The sequence below is a fragment of the Triplophysa rosa genome, linkage group LG2, assembly GCF_024868665.1.
Source record: "Triplophysa rosa linkage group LG2, Trosa_1v2, whole genome shotgun sequence".
Classification (NCBI taxonomy): Eukaryota; Metazoa; Chordata; class Actinopteri; order Cypriniformes; family Nemacheilidae; genus Triplophysa; species Triplophysa rosa.
The window spans coordinates 31,284,551-31,303,240 of record NC_079891.1 but is presented as its reverse complement, the minus strand read 5'-3'; the positions used below and the strand labels follow the sequence as shown (position 1 = coordinate 31,303,240).

The 18,690-nt window shown below is 38.3% G+C and overlaps 1 protein-coding gene across 2 annotated transcripts; it reads right to left on the bottom strand.

Moving 5' to 3' along the window:
* Window positions 1-563: 563 nt before the first annotated feature.
* On the bottom strand, window positions 564-18,528 carry txnrd2.2 (thioredoxin reductase 2, tandem duplicate 2). 2 transcript variants are annotated; one of them, XM_057351444.1, is made up of 17 exons: window positions 18,432-18,528; window positions 18,095-18,163; window positions 17,910-17,966; window positions 17,685-17,829; window positions 17,114-17,188; window positions 16,467-16,545; window positions 16,303-16,365; window positions 15,073-15,143; window positions 13,471-13,490; window positions 13,118-13,209; window positions 12,471-12,645; window positions 6,846-6,982; window positions 5,877-5,972; window positions 4,517-4,609; window positions 3,813-3,884; window positions 3,465-3,562; window positions 564-3,307 (listed from the first exon to the last, which is right to left on the bottom strand). In XM_057351444.1, exons 1-17 carry the CDS (start codon window positions 18,511-18,513, stop codon window positions 3,184-3,186), a joined length of 1,548 nt encoding a protein of 515 aa, XP_057207427.1. In that variant the 5' UTR covers window positions 18,514-18,528; the 3' UTR covers window positions 564-3,183. The 2 variants fall into 2 exon arrangements, with proteins under 2 accessions (XP_057207427.1, XP_057207435.1); XM_057351452.1 differs by having other exon boundaries at window positions 18,095-18,160; window positions 18,432-18,522.
* Between the last annotated feature and the right edge of the window lie 162 nt (window positions 18,529-18,690).

Genomic DNA, 18,690 nt, shown 5'->3' with positions numbered 1-18,690 from the left:
CATACCGTGACCACCCCTGCTGAGAGAGAGCTCCTCAGAGGAGCTGACCTTACACACACTCTCTCTCTCTCTCTCTCTCTCTCTCTCTCACACACACACACACACGTATACACAGACAGCTTTGGCCAAAACATCTGTCTAACGTGTTTACATAGAAAAACAATTTCAAGTTAAAGAGTTATACATTTAGCTGACCATTCCTACTGTATAGGTAAACGAATTGTTCACCCAAAAATGACCGTTCTGTCATCATTTATTCTCCCTCATGTCATTCCAAACCTGTATGACTTTCTTTCTTTTGCAGAACACAAAAATATATATATTTTGAAGAACGTTGAAAACCAAAAAACACTGGCAGCCATTGTATGGACATATACAATCATTTGACATGGAGTCATTTACAGGCTTTAAATGACATGAGGTTGAACAAATGATGACAGAATTCATATGTTTTGGTTGAACTATCCCCTTAATGCAAAGTCCCATTGGAAGTCAAGCAAAAGCCTTATTATACTGTAAAGGAATACAAAGCATCTTAAAAAAAACAGAGGACAATATAGTTTGTCAATACTTTAATATCGCAAGTGTATATTTCATATTTTATCACACACATAAATTATCCAGTGCAAGCCTCGATGGCAAACTGGGCTTCTCTATTTACAAAAAAAATCGGACGCCAGGTGACATCAGACTTGCCCTCTCCAGTATGGGCTTTTAGCGCAAGTCATCATTAGCTGGGCCCTTGAAAGTTGAACCCTGACCCTTCTGTGTGTGTGTTTGTGTGTGTGTGTGTATGAGCACTGCTGGGGGCTGCTGTCTCAAGATGGCCTGCGGGTTACATATCTGTAAACCCACTGGACAGAATTTGAATGCAAAAAAATATATATATTCAGAACGTGAATACTTGCGTATAAACATGAATCACTTACAAACGTCTGCATATTTTGCATTGTGTGTTGCAGGCCCGCCCATCAGCTGTGTGTGTGTGTGTGTGTGTGTGTGTGTGTGTGTTGATACAGCAAAGCTGTTGGTGGTACTGTGTTGGGGTCAGGGGTCTTCATTCAGCACCCCATCCCTGAGTCGAGCACATGGTACCCCCCTCGCTCCCATCGGCCCCGGGTACAAATAAACCTGGTAGCGCAGTGCTCCTCTCCATCACCACGGCAACCTGTCACTCGGCTCTTAAGCTCATTAATCAGAGCCGGGGCAGATTAGACTTCAAACAAAAACAAACTCTTTCCAACACAGAACCTCACTTGTAACTCAATGGCATTCTCATGAATCCAGCGCAGGAGTTTGTGTATCTCTTGTTGAAACTCTTACATATTTCCTCTGGAGTTGTCAAATTTGACCATAATTGTACCTTAAATGGCATTTTCTCCGTTTCTCACCATTATGTTTTTCTAAACCTGTACGACATTCTTCCGTAAATGACACAAACTTTTCTATATGATGAAAACAAAACTACTGCATGGCCCACTCCACATTCACGTTCATTATTTGGGAAAGAGTTGACAAAATACGTTTGGTGTTCTTAAATAAAATAAGTCATAAAGGTTTGAAACAACATGACTAAATGACTCATTTTAAGGTTAATTTCACTCATTTTACCGGTGGGATTTAAGATCCTGACATAGGAATTATAGCTAGCATTTCTAAAGCTGATTTCAATATCGATTTAGCACAAATCGATATTGCTTGAAGAGCGCCACGGTCCTGCAAAGTTTCCCAACTTAAATAAATACACCTTCACCATCTAAATCATGGCGTTCAGGTAAACCTGAAAACTACAGGCAGGTGAGTTGGATCAGGGTTTGAACTACAGTGAACTGTGCACACAAAAGTAAATGAATAAAAGTAATGTTCTACAGATGTTATTGTAATATATATTTAAAGGGACAGTTCACCCAAACTTGAATACTTTCATCATTTATCCACATTCATGTCATTCCAAACCTGTATTTCTCAAAATATCTTCTTCTGTGTTTCACAGAAGAGTCACAGGTCTTCACACGAGGGTGAATATTTTTAGGTGACCTATCCCTTTAAATTGGCAGGTTTTGCAACTTTACCTGGTTTGGACGCAAACGGGGAACGTTACAGATTTCCTGCCACGAAATGAATTCAACTTTTGGGAATAGTTTTGGTGTAAGTACTCTCAAAAGCGTGCGGCAGGAGCGCTGGCCGAAGCTATTAGCCGAGTACACAAACAACAGATAAGCTAAACCTGTGAAAGCCAGAACGCCCAGTAAGTGTTCAATTCATCTTAAATTCTGCCAGTGATTAACTGTGACTTGAGCTCATAATGACTAAACGCTTCAGACCTCATCCAGACATTTGCACCCCTTCCAAACGCGAGCAGGATTAATGGAAAAAGAAGGTAATACCGCCACCTTCAGGGCACTTGTGGTACTACCACGATCTCGCCCCGGCCCTGTAGATGTTTAGGGCAGTATGTTATTCTCCCTGTGCTGTAGGGAACCTCCTAAAGTCCAGGACTAAACAAGCGCTCACTCTGTCCACGACCGGCCTCTGCGTTTGACTGACACGCTGCTCGCCGAGTGTTTGTCTACGTCCCTGGGAAACGGGGTGGGGTCACCGTAGCGACGGGCCTATCCCATTCATCAGTGTCAAGACTGGCGCATGACTAATGGACAGGAAGTACAGCCGGAGAAACAACAACATTTGCAGAATATATTTCAGAAACATTAGGCCACTTTCTCTTACGGTTCTCATTTCAGCAAACCGTAACGGGGCCTTAATCCTGATTTATGGCCGTGTTTATTCGTTCGCAGTGGTTGGTGTTGCTCTAACCTGGATCTCCGTAGAGCAAACACGAGGACCTTATTGGATTATCGTGACCCAGGGTAAAAAGCCAGCAGAAGTGGCCTGGATTTGGTTTGAAAACAATGCATTACAGTTGAGGTGAAGGAGTCCTCTGGAATGTGATATTGGGAAGGTTAATATGTAAAACACTGACCTTTACTATACAAATCATAGACGGTAGTAAAACTAAATATTAGATGAGTATTTCTGTGCTGGATTTGCATTAAGTCGACGGTTTAAAGGTCAAGGTTACGACCCTGTATCGTTAGAGTTCGGCATCTTTCATTTTGCACCCGGCTATGACATCACACAGTAGATTCCCGTGTGCTCGTGCGATCAGGGAGGGGATGCTTAACCTCAGCAGCCCGTTACCGTGGCGTCCAGACCAGAGCGTTTCGTGATATTGAGTTTTGTCAGCTCCTCAGCACAGGTGGGGTGAATCCCGACCGTATTTCTCAGGTGAGTGTAGGTAAGCCCACACCTGTAGATATAAAGACACAGACGCTGTATTCATTCACAGCTGTTACGATTGCATTCGTGTAATGAGGACATCTGTGCTGCATATCAGAAATCTAATGACAACTCAAATCTGAATATAAATGAATCATTTGCAGGTTAACAGAAGAGGTAGAACTTACTGGAAGCCTAAAGAAAAGCCTTGTGTGACCTCACCAGCATTCAGCCCGGTAAAATGGAGACCTAGTACACGCTGCCCGGCTTCTCTTAAACAAACCACCTGAGAGGAACATAATGGAATCTAAATTAAAAATGCATTTTTAATCATTCTTGGTCAGTGATTGGTCCACCCTGATCAACCAATCAAATTAAGATATGACTTCTGACTTAATCTCAGAGAGTTTTAGACGCCGAGCAACCCAATCTTGTTTTTTTTCTGTTGTCCCGCCCACCCATGTTTTTTTTTAATCAATATAGGCAACATAAACAATACAATACCATTTTTACAGTGTTAAAAAGTCTTGCGTTACCTTAATGTAGCACTGACTGGAATCTCTTAGGGCCACTGCGAACTCCAACGGTTTGTAGAACGCATGGTACACCTGTGAACACAGAAACACTGTCATAATGACATCATTTCCTGCATGGTCAACCACTCGAGTGTGTCATTTCTGAACAAGCACTTGGAAGCGAGTGCAGCTACTGTTATGGTTTGTCTCTGCGTTACAGCGTTAAACATTTTCTCTCCGCTGAAATCGTTCGGTGATATCGAACACGCTTAAGAGCGTACGCCCAGGTGTGCCGACACGCGGCTGTCAGGGCCTACAGGACTCTGCGTTTTGATCGTCTCTCATCGACCTCTACAAGCATCAATCAGCACTCTTGCAGACCTGTCAATCAAACCAGATTCATGCCTGAAGCCACGCCCCTATCTGAATGTTTTTGGTTTGAGAGCCATGCAGGTGTGCAAGTATTATTATACTGTTGCTAGTGATTCATGTTTACGGGTTTGGTTTTATAACCAAGGACGGTTTTAAATGCAATCACTTAAAGTTCAGATTACGTTATACACTAAGGCATTGGCCTAGCGTGTGATTATTTATTTATAAATTTGTGTCTTACAGTATAACGTTGCTGCTTCATAACAATAATGTTTCATGACAAATCCCTTAACCTTTAGTTAAAGGGGCATGTAAAGGTACTGTAAATGGTACAATCTGCTGTTTTATTTTACCTCAATGTGGTCTTTGCCATGTCTTCTCTCTGCCTCTTCTTCAGACAGACCTACAGAACCGTACTCCAGCGGAGTGAACACTGTAGTGGCCACCTGAACACACACGCATACAAAAAACTGAAGGTCACATCACTTCCCTGAGCCAATTCATGTCACAAATAAAAGCAACGCAAGCTTTTAAATAAGGTCAAACATATTTTACAATAATTAAACTTAAAAGAATTATAAATAAAAGAACTAAAAACCAAAGGCATGTTAGGCACAATTCAGTAAATCTAAGGAAAATCATCCCCAAAAATAAAAGATAAAAATAAAACAAAGAATAAATGCAAATAATAATCACTTAAATAAATAATAAATAATGTTAATTCTTAATTATAAATAAATAAAATAAATAAAAGCAAAGGGATGCTAAGCGCATTCATAGCATCACAGTCCTACCAACTAAAGTACATCTAAGGTAAATCATCCCCCCAAACATTTTTTTTTAACAATTAATGAATAAATACAAATAATAATCACTAAATAATGATAATAATAAAAAAGAATAATTACAAATTAAATAATACATATTTTTAATTCATAATTAATTCTAAAATACATCAAAGGGATGTTAAGCACAATTCATACCATCACAGTTCTACCAAATAAAGAAAATCTAAGGTAAATCATCCCCCCCAAAATAAAGGAACACAATAGTAAAAAAATGAAAATAATAATTACTTAAAATAATTCATGTTCATTCAAAATCAAATGAAATAATTTAAATAATTAATAGAAAATTACTTTGTTAATAAAAATAATGAAATAATTTAAAATAAATATATTCTTTCATAATTGTCGGACAATTGAGCATATTATCCACTTAAATTATGATTACTGTAAAAACACTGGGTGTTACTTTTCAGTTTTATAATGCTAATTTTCCCCAAATAAATTCTTACTAGATTCTAATTACTACACACGATTACTCGAATACATTTTTTTAACAATATTTTGAACCAGTATTAATAAACCAGCACATATAATACACTTTTAAACAGGTGTTTTGTGTTGTAGCTGTTTTAACACGTGTCATTTTGTGTTGATTGTGTGTTAAATAAATATAAGGGACAACACAAGTGGAGTTAAAAGTAACACAGCATGTGCTGTCCTTAACTAAACATTTGTTGTTTGTTTTTAACACAAGATTGCACCAAGATCAGTAAATGCATACTGTAAAAAGTAATCCTCTCATAACAGTATCCAAAAACATATCGTAAGTAATCGATTTTTATGTGAAATTGGGAAAAATATGCTGAAATGTCATGAAAATACATAATACGTGAACACAGAAAAATTGTGTGTGGAACAAACTCACGTTTTCATAGTTCATGAGCTCAGTAGATTGGCCCACCAGTCTGTGGGCCAGGAGCTTTCCGGCCCTGATGGCGGTCGGGGTCAACTCAGGACGACCCTGAAGCACAGAACGTGTGTTGGCAACGTCAAGGAACATTTACACACACACACACACACGCACGCACACACGCACACACACACACGCACACACACGCACGCACACACACACACACACACACACACACACACACACACACACACACACAGTCTGGTCTAGCACTTTGGCGATCGCCGCACGAAACATCTGAAACGATTTAAACTGCAATTAAGCACAATGCAAAGCAAATTAGCGTGCTGTTAAGTGTAAATCTAGCCGCGATTAGTCCGATCAGACATTTCAGAGATTAGTATCAACTCGACGACATCACGCGGCTGTCAGTCACCATGATGATTACAGTGCACAGGTGGACGGCTGCCAATCAGGGCTGTGAAAAAAAGCGGCAACATGCCTACAGTAACAACACAGGAACAAGCAGCGCCGGCGGGCGAATTCTCATTCACTGACTAATGGCAACAGCAACCTGTCTGATAACTTCTGTACATCCTGCTGTCCAAGAAAGCGCCTGGGGAGTTTGGCTCTGCGTGTGTGTGCGGACGCCACCCAGACAGCCAGGTGCAGCTCGACATTACGCTTTCTTCATTTGAAATCTTGATGTAAAATGACGGCTAAAGAGTAGAAGGCTCATCTCCTGACTAGTTTTGCGGAGGCGTGCGTGCGCGCCAATAATCACACAGCTGCAGACGGGATATTTGATCCCGGCAGCCAGTTGTGTCGGAGATGTTACAGGTCAACGACCTTCTAACATAACGATGGAACTGACAGACAGGAATATGCTGTCGCTCTGAAGTTTTCCAGCTGGGTGGAATGTGTGTGTTCCCGATTAAGCCTGGTTACTCGTGAGTTTAATGTGAGAACATCCTCGGCACCTACCTCGGCGATGTCCCCGATAGCGTAAATGTTCGGCACGGATGTTGCTTCATCAGGGGCCACGATTACTTTCCCGGTTTCTTTGTTGGTCTCGACGCCGACCTTCTCCAAATTAAGGGTCCTGATTTCGGGGGCTCTGCCTAAAGTAAAAAAAACCCAACAGAAAACAATGACAGGTGGAGTGATATATCGGACGAGAGCTTTTTGGAGGTGGGATGAAACTTTTCAGTGTTTCGGACACATCCGAACCGCTCGGCCTGCTGGGGGATTGCAGGGGTGGCTTTACACCTCAAGATTAGAGGTCAAATCTTATCCCGAGCTTACAAAAGAAAACACATGCACAGCTGGGGAGAGAGGCGAATGTGTGCGTGTGGTGGTGGTCTCGGTAATAAGGAGACCTGGAAGCGTATCCCATCAGCCACCTGGGGCCTGCGCTGTCACTTCCTGTCGGAGGGCTGAGAGAGGCTGTCGACACTTGTCCATCTCCCCCCTCCACAGCGTCTGAGACACACACACGAATGCACAGACCGGCCAATCACGCCGGCTTGGTGGGTATCACAATAAACAATGTTTGCAGCAGAAGCCATGTAGATGCTATCAGCCTGCAAGAACAACAAACCCTGAAGCCTCTTTTCCTGCCTCCAGCTCAGAAATAACTTCCACAACGAGTCTTGAGCCAGAGAGCTGCGTATTCGTCTATCACTCCAAGTGAGCGAGAGTAAGAGATTTAGAGAAAGAAAAGGGAGGAAAATACGGATCGCTATTTAAAACGTTGCTGATAGGCTGGTCTTCATTTTCAAATTGGAGATTATTGGCAATTATGGTATCAGTACTTATAAGATAAAAAATTAGGAGACCACTCCAAAATGTTTTCGGTTTTTCTGAATTTAGTATTTATAACTAAAGTGTTGAACTAAAATGATCAATTTTGTTTCATTCTGTGAACTACAGTAGTCACAACATTTCTCCCAAAAAAATCCAATTGAAAATATTGATCTTTTATTTGCACTTATTTGGAAAAAAAATGAAATGGGACAAACTGGTCAAAATAACAAAACATACGCAATTTTTGCAGATCTTGAGTACTGCAAAAAAAAAAGTTCATATTCATGTTTAAACAACATAATACTAACGTTTCTGCATGTATATCAAGATCATTTAAACAATGAATATATGATTGAATAAGCCAGATTTTTCTCACGACTTTCAAGCGTGTACATTAAATTGCAATCCAAATTGTTTTATATAATCCAAAGTGTATAAATATACAAATCGTATGTGCTAAATATTTATTATAAACACATCGGCACAAGGGTGGAAGTATATTGACTGTCCAATGGCCAGGCTTTCAACTTCCAATGATCCAATTAATTCCGAAAGACGAAATCAATCCCGGACGGTTTTAGTCCGATAAATGTCATAATTCGTAAGAAAAAAACATCATAACTTCCGTTTCATGGCGACTTTAACTACATAATCTGCTGTACTGTATATTCTGTAAAGTCAGTTGTGTGTTATGTGCAAGTTTTCATGCACAGCCGACAGAAAGCAATTGTTGTCATAAAACATCAAAGCGGCGTTTCGTTTACACAGAAGTCTAAACCTTACACTTAGGCACTTACATTTCATTCAGGAAATGAGAATATAGTTACATTCTGGTGACAGACTACAAAAACATCTTTACGTAACGCAAATCATGCATAGATCAGAAATCAAGATAACATGAATTTGTATAACTCACACAGGATGCAAAATGGTGCTTCATACGTGACCACCATCATGTAAACTAACACCAGCAGCAGACCTAAAGGCCAAGAAAAACACTGTGCATTTCTTTACTTGTTTAGTTTGATTCAATAAATAACGCTTCCATGTGGACAAAGAAGTCCTGAGAAAATACATCAACATTTCTAGTTAAAAAACTGTGAAAGACAGTCTTTGTTTTACGCCACATTCCAGCAGCCACGAACCCCTCCGCCATATCCTTCACAGCCCAGGGAACGTCCTTGACTTTGGGCAAAGGCGGCCTGATAATAGTGAGAACATGCATTTTTATTGGTTCATCTCATATACAGGAGCTGAAGTGAGGATTACAGTAAACTGGGAAAAGCAGCTGTATCTGCGTCAGACCAGAGCGGGGCATTCCTGCATTACCCTTCCTGTCTCTCCCTCTGTCTGATTTGGGCTCCTGGAACTTCGCTGGTCATTGTGAAGGCTGGACACAACAACACAGACCCACTGATAAGGACTATGCCTGAAAAACCACAGCTTACGCCTGCTCACATACACACACACTGACAGCTGGCTCTGATCATGCACAAGAACAAAGCCTAGGGTTGTATAAGGAAGAACTCCCAAGGCCTACATGCTAATAGCCACAACAATCTGTCTGGCAAGACTTTAATTGAGTCTTATCGACTCGCAGGGCCGGACACAAGAATGGACGCAACAATAAGGAAAGACTCAGCTGACTTCTATTGCTGTATCAGAGTAGTAAAAACCCAAAGGTATGATCTTCCTTTTACTGGCTTAACTTTACAATTCAATTCAATTTGATTTACATAGCGCTTTTAACAATGTTGCTTTGTCTAAAAGCAGCTTTACAAGAAAGAAAGAAAAACAGAAAGAGGTAGAATCCAAAACAGTACACAGTATTATAGAAAGAGTAAGACCATTCTAATAAAGCAATGTTTATGAAATTTACAAAACCCCAAGATGAGCGAATATTAGCAGTCTCCCGGTGAGCAAGTCAACATGGGAAGGAACCAAAACTCCAATTGTGAATAAATGGAGAAAAAAGGAGGAGACGCCAGACTCAGCTGGGAGGGCCAGTTCTCCTCTGAAGTGTTACAGCTGCACTCAGTAACTTGGGTTAAAAGATTTAGGGGGGATTAGCTCAAACCAGGACTAGGCTTTAGTTAAATCAGGATATTTAAGTCGTTTTAAAAAAACATACCTTACAAAAAAAATGACTGGTGTGCATCTCGCGACAAAACAATCGCACTGATATATTTTAAGATATGTCAGTTGAAGTTGTTTTCGATCAAGACACCTGTAATGAGATAACTCAGTTTTGAAATATTTTCAAAAATCATTTTTTTATTGTGCATTCCAATTAATATCAATCAAACTGCAGTTGGTTTGTTTTGATTTAAGCCATAATAACTGAAAAAAAAAAAAAAAAAAAAAAAAAAAAAAAAAAAAAAAAAAAAAAAAAAAAATTTTGGAAACAAACTCAGATGTTTTTGATTAACGAGGAGAGCTTATTGGTAGTGATTTATTCATTTTACATTTGTTTGAAGCTGTTTGAGTCTAATTTTGTTGAGTCTGATTTTGTGGCCGATCTCAAACAGCAACGGAGTGTTTAGGCAGGGATAATAACCATACGAACATACCAATTGTGCACTCAAATATATACAATACACATTTTGTGTACATATTAGCTATTTCTGTTTGTATTTTAATAAACAGACTGAAAAATAAACATGGATGGTCATTAAAACAACATGCTAAAACTACAAAGCCACTGCTGTATATATGCATACATACACATGTACTGTCATTGTGTACATTTCCTTTCTTCAACCCTCATAAAAGCAATGGAGGAAATGTTCGACTTCCTAGTTTTAATACAGCCACCTGCAGAAGGGCTGTATTAATTCCCAGAGGAAGGGTACAAAAGCGGAAGGGTGGAAGAGCTCCACTGGGGGTGAGAGATGAGAAGAGAAATGGGGCTTTTCCATTAGTCGCCATGAGGGAGATTCAAATGTTTGTGTTCGGTTTCCACTGACAGAAAGATCAGGACAGAGAAACAAAGAGCATCCTCTCTGTAGGACTGTTATTCACCATGGCAACAGTCAACACACAATTTGTATAGTTCATTATTAAAAAAGGGATGAATCACATTAAAAGATGTTAAATACGCTTGACTATGTGTGACATGAAGTCTACATTCATCACGGTCCAACAACCATGGAAAATTTGGAAATAACAGGGACTTGTCGTTAAACATGTTTTTAATAAATACACTACTTTTCAATTCTAAAATAAAAGTCCCCTAAAGACCGCTCGACATGACAAATACCTTCTGGAATGGTCCAAAACCAGTCCATCACCACAGATCTCTAAAACTCCTTTACTCTACACTGCAACACAAACCAAGACAGGAAACTAAAGTCTCATCCTCACTGTACATACATCCTCAAAGCAGCACTTCACCACACCATCAATAAACAAACCCGCACCAGTCAGCCGGGTGTTCCTATATTCCTCTCATTGTCCCTATAACCGGAATGAGAGAAGTCAGATGAGTGAAAGCGAGAAAGCTAGGCAAGGTGGCATCTGCGGACAGGGATGCTGAGAGATGAGAACAGGGGAAAACCACAGCAGCTATGGGTGGGTTTCCGTACGGTGAGACGGGCGATTCGGGCAGGAAAACCCAGAGCGAGAGAAGAGAGCGGGGAATGAGGCGACCCCTGGGCTCCTGGTGTATCCTGGTCCAGCAGAGCAGTTCTCTGTGCAATGATTAACACTTCCCCGGATAATTCCATCTCTGTTTCTTTATTACTCAGTTTTTGGGTCTGATGGTCCCTGTTTTTGCTGACACGGCTGTAATGGGGTGTATGGCACGATATGAACACAAACAGATATGTGGATTATAAGGATTTATGTTTTTGAAGTCGGATATCAGGGTTGTGATGAAAGCTTTACCGATGACAGAGGATGACTCAAGTGTTAGACATGCTTCCTGCGGCATTAATCTCTGTTAATACAATTTTTTGATATTGTAGGGGAAAGTGTGTAAGCAAAGTGTTCAGCACAATGGCATGAAGCAGAAGGTTTTTTTTATCATCCTATAGAGATTCATTTGGTAAAATAACTGGCTAACCGTACAATTTAACTGCTTATACCACAGATTATTATAATACACTATAAAATGTTTTTCTTATCCAATATTTTTTTGATCTATCTAAACATAGATATGATTATATTAGGCCTGTTTTCTGAAAAAAAAATCTAAATTCAGTGAGTTTTTGCTTTAAAAAATACAGTATCTGCCAAAGGTGTAAAAATATTCTTAATTCAAAGGGGAAACTATTTTTTACCCCACTGTTAGATTCTGTTCTTGTTTTAAGCAAAAACTCAATTTTGAAATTGAATTTTGATTTTTTTCCTTTAGAAAACAAGCTGTATTCCCTGATTAAATAATGAAAAAATAATGAAATAAAAAAAAATATTTTTTAAATAAATGAAAAAGGTTAAACATGAACACATGTATATATTAATAAGAATAATAATACATACATATTTTTTGGCTTCTCAAGTAAATTGATCTTCAATACAATAAATACCAAAAAACTGTTGCAAATTGCTTTTTTGAAATGTAGCCTATATATATACATATATGGACTGCATATAATATAATATATGCATGTAAATAAATAAATATTGACTGCAAAGTGATATAAGAGACATCAATAAAAGACAAATTCGCTAAATAAAAATGTTTAAAACAACATAAATACTAAAATTTCAAAATGACATTCAGTGGATTTCCTCTAAATAAAATTCACTTCTAAATAATTATGTTTGTTGTGTATGTCTGAGACGCATTGTTTTTGTTCTCACCTACAGCCCACAGCACTGTGTTAAAGGTATCTCGATGTTCCTCTTTTGTTTTTAGATCCGTCCACGTGACCTGAAGAAGCCCAGATGACAGCTTTTCTACTTTTTTCGGCGTACACCTCCAGGAGAACTTGGTGCCATATGCCTCCATGTAGTCTGTGACTAAACCAGCCATTTGCTGAGAAAAACAGAGAGTCATGAAAGCTACTCAACACTTTTTGGCTCTTCATCTAAGACTTCTATCTAACAGTGCAAATATAATGCCTTTAAAGACATTTAAAGGCTTTTCATCGTTCATTTGTTTTCTTAAACACCGATTTTAGTCCAATTCAGCAAATTACTCTGGGTTGTCACTCCTGTCAGACCATATTGCTAGTGTAATACTTAACAACAACATGACAAATCTCCTGTCAGAACACTATAACCATTAATTAAAGAGGAGCGTGATAAAAACAGCCGAATAAAACAAGTCTGGCCAAGTCTCTCATCCTGTTTTTGCCATGAAGCCATGAGTCATTTTAAACCAAAACCGAACCAAAAAAAGATCAAATCTCCAAACCAAAGTTCTAACTTGAAAACAAATGACAGCAGGTGAATAATAAAGAAGAGCTTTTTTCTGAATATGTCAAAAAAATAGAGATGTGTAATACCTGATCAAACCCCCGGAGGGCGATACTGCGCACCATCACAGTGGTGTCCAGTCCAATGCCAGCGAGAAAGCCGGCACATTCCAATGCTACATCTTCCAACAAAGAGTAAAGAAAAACCTAGGAAATGATATTATACAAATAATTTTACATGCTGTATTCCTTGCAGTGTGATCACGAACTACACCCATTTACATAACCACAATTAAACAAAGATTCACAAGGTTTTACTACAGATTATGTTTGTTTCAGTTGTATTTGTAAAGCACTTTAAAAAATGTGCATTCTTGCAAAAGAGCTTCACAGAAATATCGTTTCTTGAAAATGTTCAAAACGTTCATGTTTTACAAGGATACAGCTGGCACCGACAACCAACCTGAAACACAGAAAAAAACTGTCATGCGATCAACTTACATCAATAACCCAAGCAAACGAAAAATATTGAATGAATGCAAATGGGTCAGTAAAATATATGACACATAAAGCATTCAAGGGATAGTTCACCCCCCCCAAAAATGCAATTTCTCACCCTCAGGTTGTTTCAAACCTGTATACATTTCTTTGTTCCAATAAACACAGAGAAAGATATTTGGAAGAATGTTAGCAATTTTCAGTTCCGGGACATCGTCCACTACCATAGTAGGAAAAAAATATTGTATTTTTTTGTTCTGTTGAGCACATAGTGAGATATTTTGAAGAATTTAGGGTTCTCGGGCACCTTTGACTACCATTTATTTCTTCCTACTATGGTAGTCAATGATGTCCCGGAACTGAAAATTACTAACATTCTTACAAATATCTTTCTCTGTGTTCATTGGAACAAAGTAATTTATACAGGTATGAAATGATTACAGAATTTTCATTTTCGGGTGAACTATCCCTTTAACACAAAAAGGCAGGTGAGCATGATAACAAAAAAATGAGAATGAAGAAATGTCTATGTGTGTGGCCGATGTGTACACCCTGCTGTAATTCGCCCTGTGTTTCACGGTCACGGTGAAATGTAATTGTTAACACAACTTGTAATCCTCATGTCCCCACACGACACATGATGAACGATACCTGCTTACTCCAACGAAAAACCATGCGTTTAACGTACAACCCCGCTAATGCACATTCACACGCTGTGCTCTTTTGTGTGGTGGTTTATGGAAGGATTAGGCGTCAACCTCAGCTCACTTTTCTGTCCATTTATCAACAAAACGCATTCGCCACAGCTCCCCACATCAGATGCTACTTGATGATAATACTCGGCTTGATATTCATTCGTGTAGACTCAGTAGGGGGATATAGGATACGAGTACTTCATCCTACTGCATCTGTGAGACCTGCGGCCCTTTGGATACCTGAATTGCAGATGAAAATACCCCAAAACAGGGTATTTTTACATCAGTATTTAAATACCTCAAGGGTTGCTTTCGTGCCAAACTGCATATAACATTTAGTGTTTGTCAGGATCAACAAGACATGTCATTGGTTCCGACAGATGTTCAGGTGAATTAAATGACTACAAAAGTCAATGTATATGTTTTTACTTCAGGCGTGCGTGCCAACGCTCTCATTCACCACCATCAGTCACCAACATCTTGCCACTTCCACGAGATGAGCTCTGTTACTGGCAACAGTCTGAAATCGCACCTGTACAGCTGACAGATCAACAGCAAAACAACATCGCCTGCCCCGAAAGCATGTGGCAATGATGGAGGCATCTCGCGTGACTTACAAACTCTTCAAAAAGCCATGGAAAATATATACAGAGAGATTGATTATAGACCTGTTCAAATCTTTCTATTGTTCAGTTTGTTCAAAGCAAAATGTGAAGCAACGTAAGATGAAGCTCATGAGAGGAAGACAACATGTTTACAAAGCAATAAAAGTGCTGCATTCCCTAAAATTACAGTTTGGGTGAACGTGTTTGCAGCAACAAAGCATCTGGCCACAACATAAATGTCACGTACGTTTTTTTGGGAGAGTCTTTGAGCCAGAAGACATCATCACTCGTGATTCCAAACTCTGCAGCTCCTGGAACCTGACAGTCAAGAAATCAGAAAATACAGAATATTATTTTTAACATAAATGTTCATTTAACATACACAGTTAATGCAAGCACTGTACATGAATAATATTAATACAACTATGAAGTAAAAAAATATATATATATATATTTTATAATATCACAAAATAGTAATATCAACATTTTATAATATTGCAATAATAATAGCAATGTTACTGTTAAACTAAAACTAATATGAGGAAAAGCTCCTAAAATTAAAATCTAAATAAATTCTACAATGTAAAATACAACAATCAAATGTACTAAATTTATTTTTGCTTTAAAAAAAACTGAGGCTATGTTGGGACCAGTGTTGGGTGTAACTAGTTACTAAGTAATTAGTTACTGTAATTTAATTACTTTTCCCTTGAAAAAGTAAAGTAAGAGATTACTCTTATTTTTCATGTAATTTAATTACAGTTACTTCTGATGTAATTAAACTAAATACTTTGTGTAATATGTGTGTGCAATAGTGGAATTGACATCAAAATTCAAAGACTTAACTTTAAAATCCTTGCTTTAATGTATAATTCTCACATTTGTAATACTTTGGTCAGTTAATAATAATACTTTATGTAGTTTAATATTATTTGATTGAATGAATAAGCCCTTTCATGTCTATCCTTAAATCCCAACCAATCAAAGTTGATGTAGGATATAGAAAGTAATTAGTAATAAGTAACTAAATACTTTTTGGAGAGAGTCATTTTTACAGTAATCTAATTACACTAATGAATATGTAATTAGTAACTAGTAATTCATTACTTTTTTGGAGTAACTTACCCAACACTGGTTGGGACCATAAAGAATGAATGCATTGTCACATTATTTTCAAGGTTTTCATTCAAGCAAATCTCTCCTGATTTCACGTTACTGTAAAAAATTATGAGCCACATTGTAGTTTTGAAAGTATTCTGGTCCGTCATTGGTCTCTTGATGCCTCACCCCAATGTTTCGCTCTTACTGCTAACAGAGGTGAATTTCAAGAACAAACAGCTTTTGAATATGAACAGAATAAACTGTATCATATCTGAACGGACATCCACTCTCTCTCATTCCCATTTGAGCATGGCAAGGTCACGCAGCTGAAAAACAAAACCTGCACATGCTCATCTATGCAGACATAGATACTCACATGTGTGGGATACTTTGGCCGTCCACCAGTGGCTAACACAATGTTTTTGGCAGACACTGTCATCTGTATAAAATAAGACAATAAGGAAACAATACGATAAAAATAAGACGACAGTACATCAGAATGCTGGTGAAACATAATGTGTTTTATGTACAAAGTCCCACCTCTTTCCCTTTGGCATTTACTGTTTTGATTGTGTGTTTATCCACGAGACTGCCCTTCATATTTAGATACTTCACCTTCCTGTTACAAGAGAAAGAGACGGTCTATTACTCTAAACATAATTTGTAAACTTTCTGATACTTAAGGAACTCAACCAGTTTTTATTCAATTCTAAGGGTTGTGTGAGAGGGCTACATCAACAACAGTTATTATTTCATTGACCATTCTAATGTTCAAATGTGTGCTCTAACGTGGAGATAACGTGTGGAGGCATTCTGGGAAAATGACATCACCGCACCTGTTTGCCTCACAGCCATACAGTATAAAGACTGAAATTCAATTTATCATGCTGGCACATTCGCTGTGCTCATATAGCCTAAGACCGTAATTACCTCATCAGAAAGACAGAAAGATCGACAACTAATGAGGTCTATTGAACAAAAACTGAATAACATCTGTGTAATACTTTCAAAAGAAACATGATCATTTTCCCCTTTAAGAGCAAACTTGATGTACATTATAATTATGTAACATTATATTAATATGATTCAAATAAATAAATTAGAATCTGCATGATCAATAACTCAAAAAGTAACATTTCTATAAAATATACAATTTGGCTGTGTTGTTTTAAAAAAGTATAACTTACTTGTCCTGTAGTTGAACCCTGTGACCCCAGTTTAGTGATTTCACATGATTCTGGACAGCTTCTGCCATTGTTGGCCTGCAACATCCAGTATTACACATAAACTTATATCTCAAAAAGTTCTCTCTATTATGATTATTTATTTTCATATTTTGCACTAAAATACATTTAAACACATCACACAATGCAGCTCACTCATTGAAAAGCAGTGTAAAGCACGGAGATTTGAGTTTTCATGTCACATGCCAAACATACTGGGCTTATAAAAACATCATCACTACAATTGAAAGTACTTTAAATAACAAGACTAGCCTCTGGACAAAAACTATGTCAAGAAAAAAACAAGCTAATTCAGGCCTGGAGTGCCCTCTAGTGCAATGACTACTGCACTTTACATTTTGCCCTGCAGAATATTTGCATTTCACCACGAGATGGCGCTGTTTACTATAAACAATATTATGTTGGGTTTTGTGCATTGGTCAGAAAGAACCGTTCAGCATGACAAACTATGACTGCTATTATTTGTTATAACTGATTACTGGTCATAGTTTCACTCTAGCTCCATGCAACTCACCAGTCATGTGACAGGGTGTCTGGGATTTGCCAGCCATACTTTTTAGCATCTTTGACTGCAGTGCCAAGCAATGCAGCCTGATGCATAAGCTTCTTCGGAATACAGCCAACATTTACACACGTCCCACCAAGACCCCACTTTGTGCCTAAAACAGCATGAGTTAGTTTATATTTTGCTTTGGAAATAAACACATCAGCAAAGATTATAAAACTGAAAGGTCTGTGCCTTTAAGTGAAGGTTCTACATAGTCCAAGACAGCTACTTTCTGTCCTAATTGGGCAGCTGTAAGAAAGACAAATCCTTTAGGTGTTGTTGCATTTAAACATCATATTTGAAGTTATCAGATATCAATAGATGTCAACAGTGCTCCTGTTAGAAAACAAAACTTAAATATGATATGAATGACACACCTTCTTTTGAACACGCCAACCCTCCAGAGCCTCCACCAATAACCACCAGATCATAATCAAACTTCCCTGCTGGGATCAAGGTAGAATTCTTACTCCATAATTTAACTGGACACAGTTTAACACGTTACAGGGGAAGATAGTTTTCTCAATGTTCGCATTAAAATGGATTCGGATAATGTCAATATTTTATATAAATAGTTACTCTAATGGAGCTATACACAGACGTTTAATTCAATGTATACAACGCTAAATAAAAAATAATGGTCTCTTTAGGTTGAAAGAATCATCGTGCGTAATACATTTGTATCAATATATTGTTTTATTCCATAAGCGTTACCTGTCAAGTTTCGTGTACAAATTAAAGTCTTTAGGCTGCAGAGAGCTTTGATCTTCTGCCTTCCTCTGCTGAAGACAGCCATGCTAACTGGAAGAAGGACCCCTGTCAGTCGGTATAGGTGTTCTAAGAGATGCCTGAAGGACTAGGTTTTTCCTTACATGTTAAAAGAGGGGGTTATTACATGTGTCTGGTATGGCTCATGGGTCAGATTAAGATGTGATTCATCCGGTTTATCAACTAAAATCAAAAGTTTACGAAG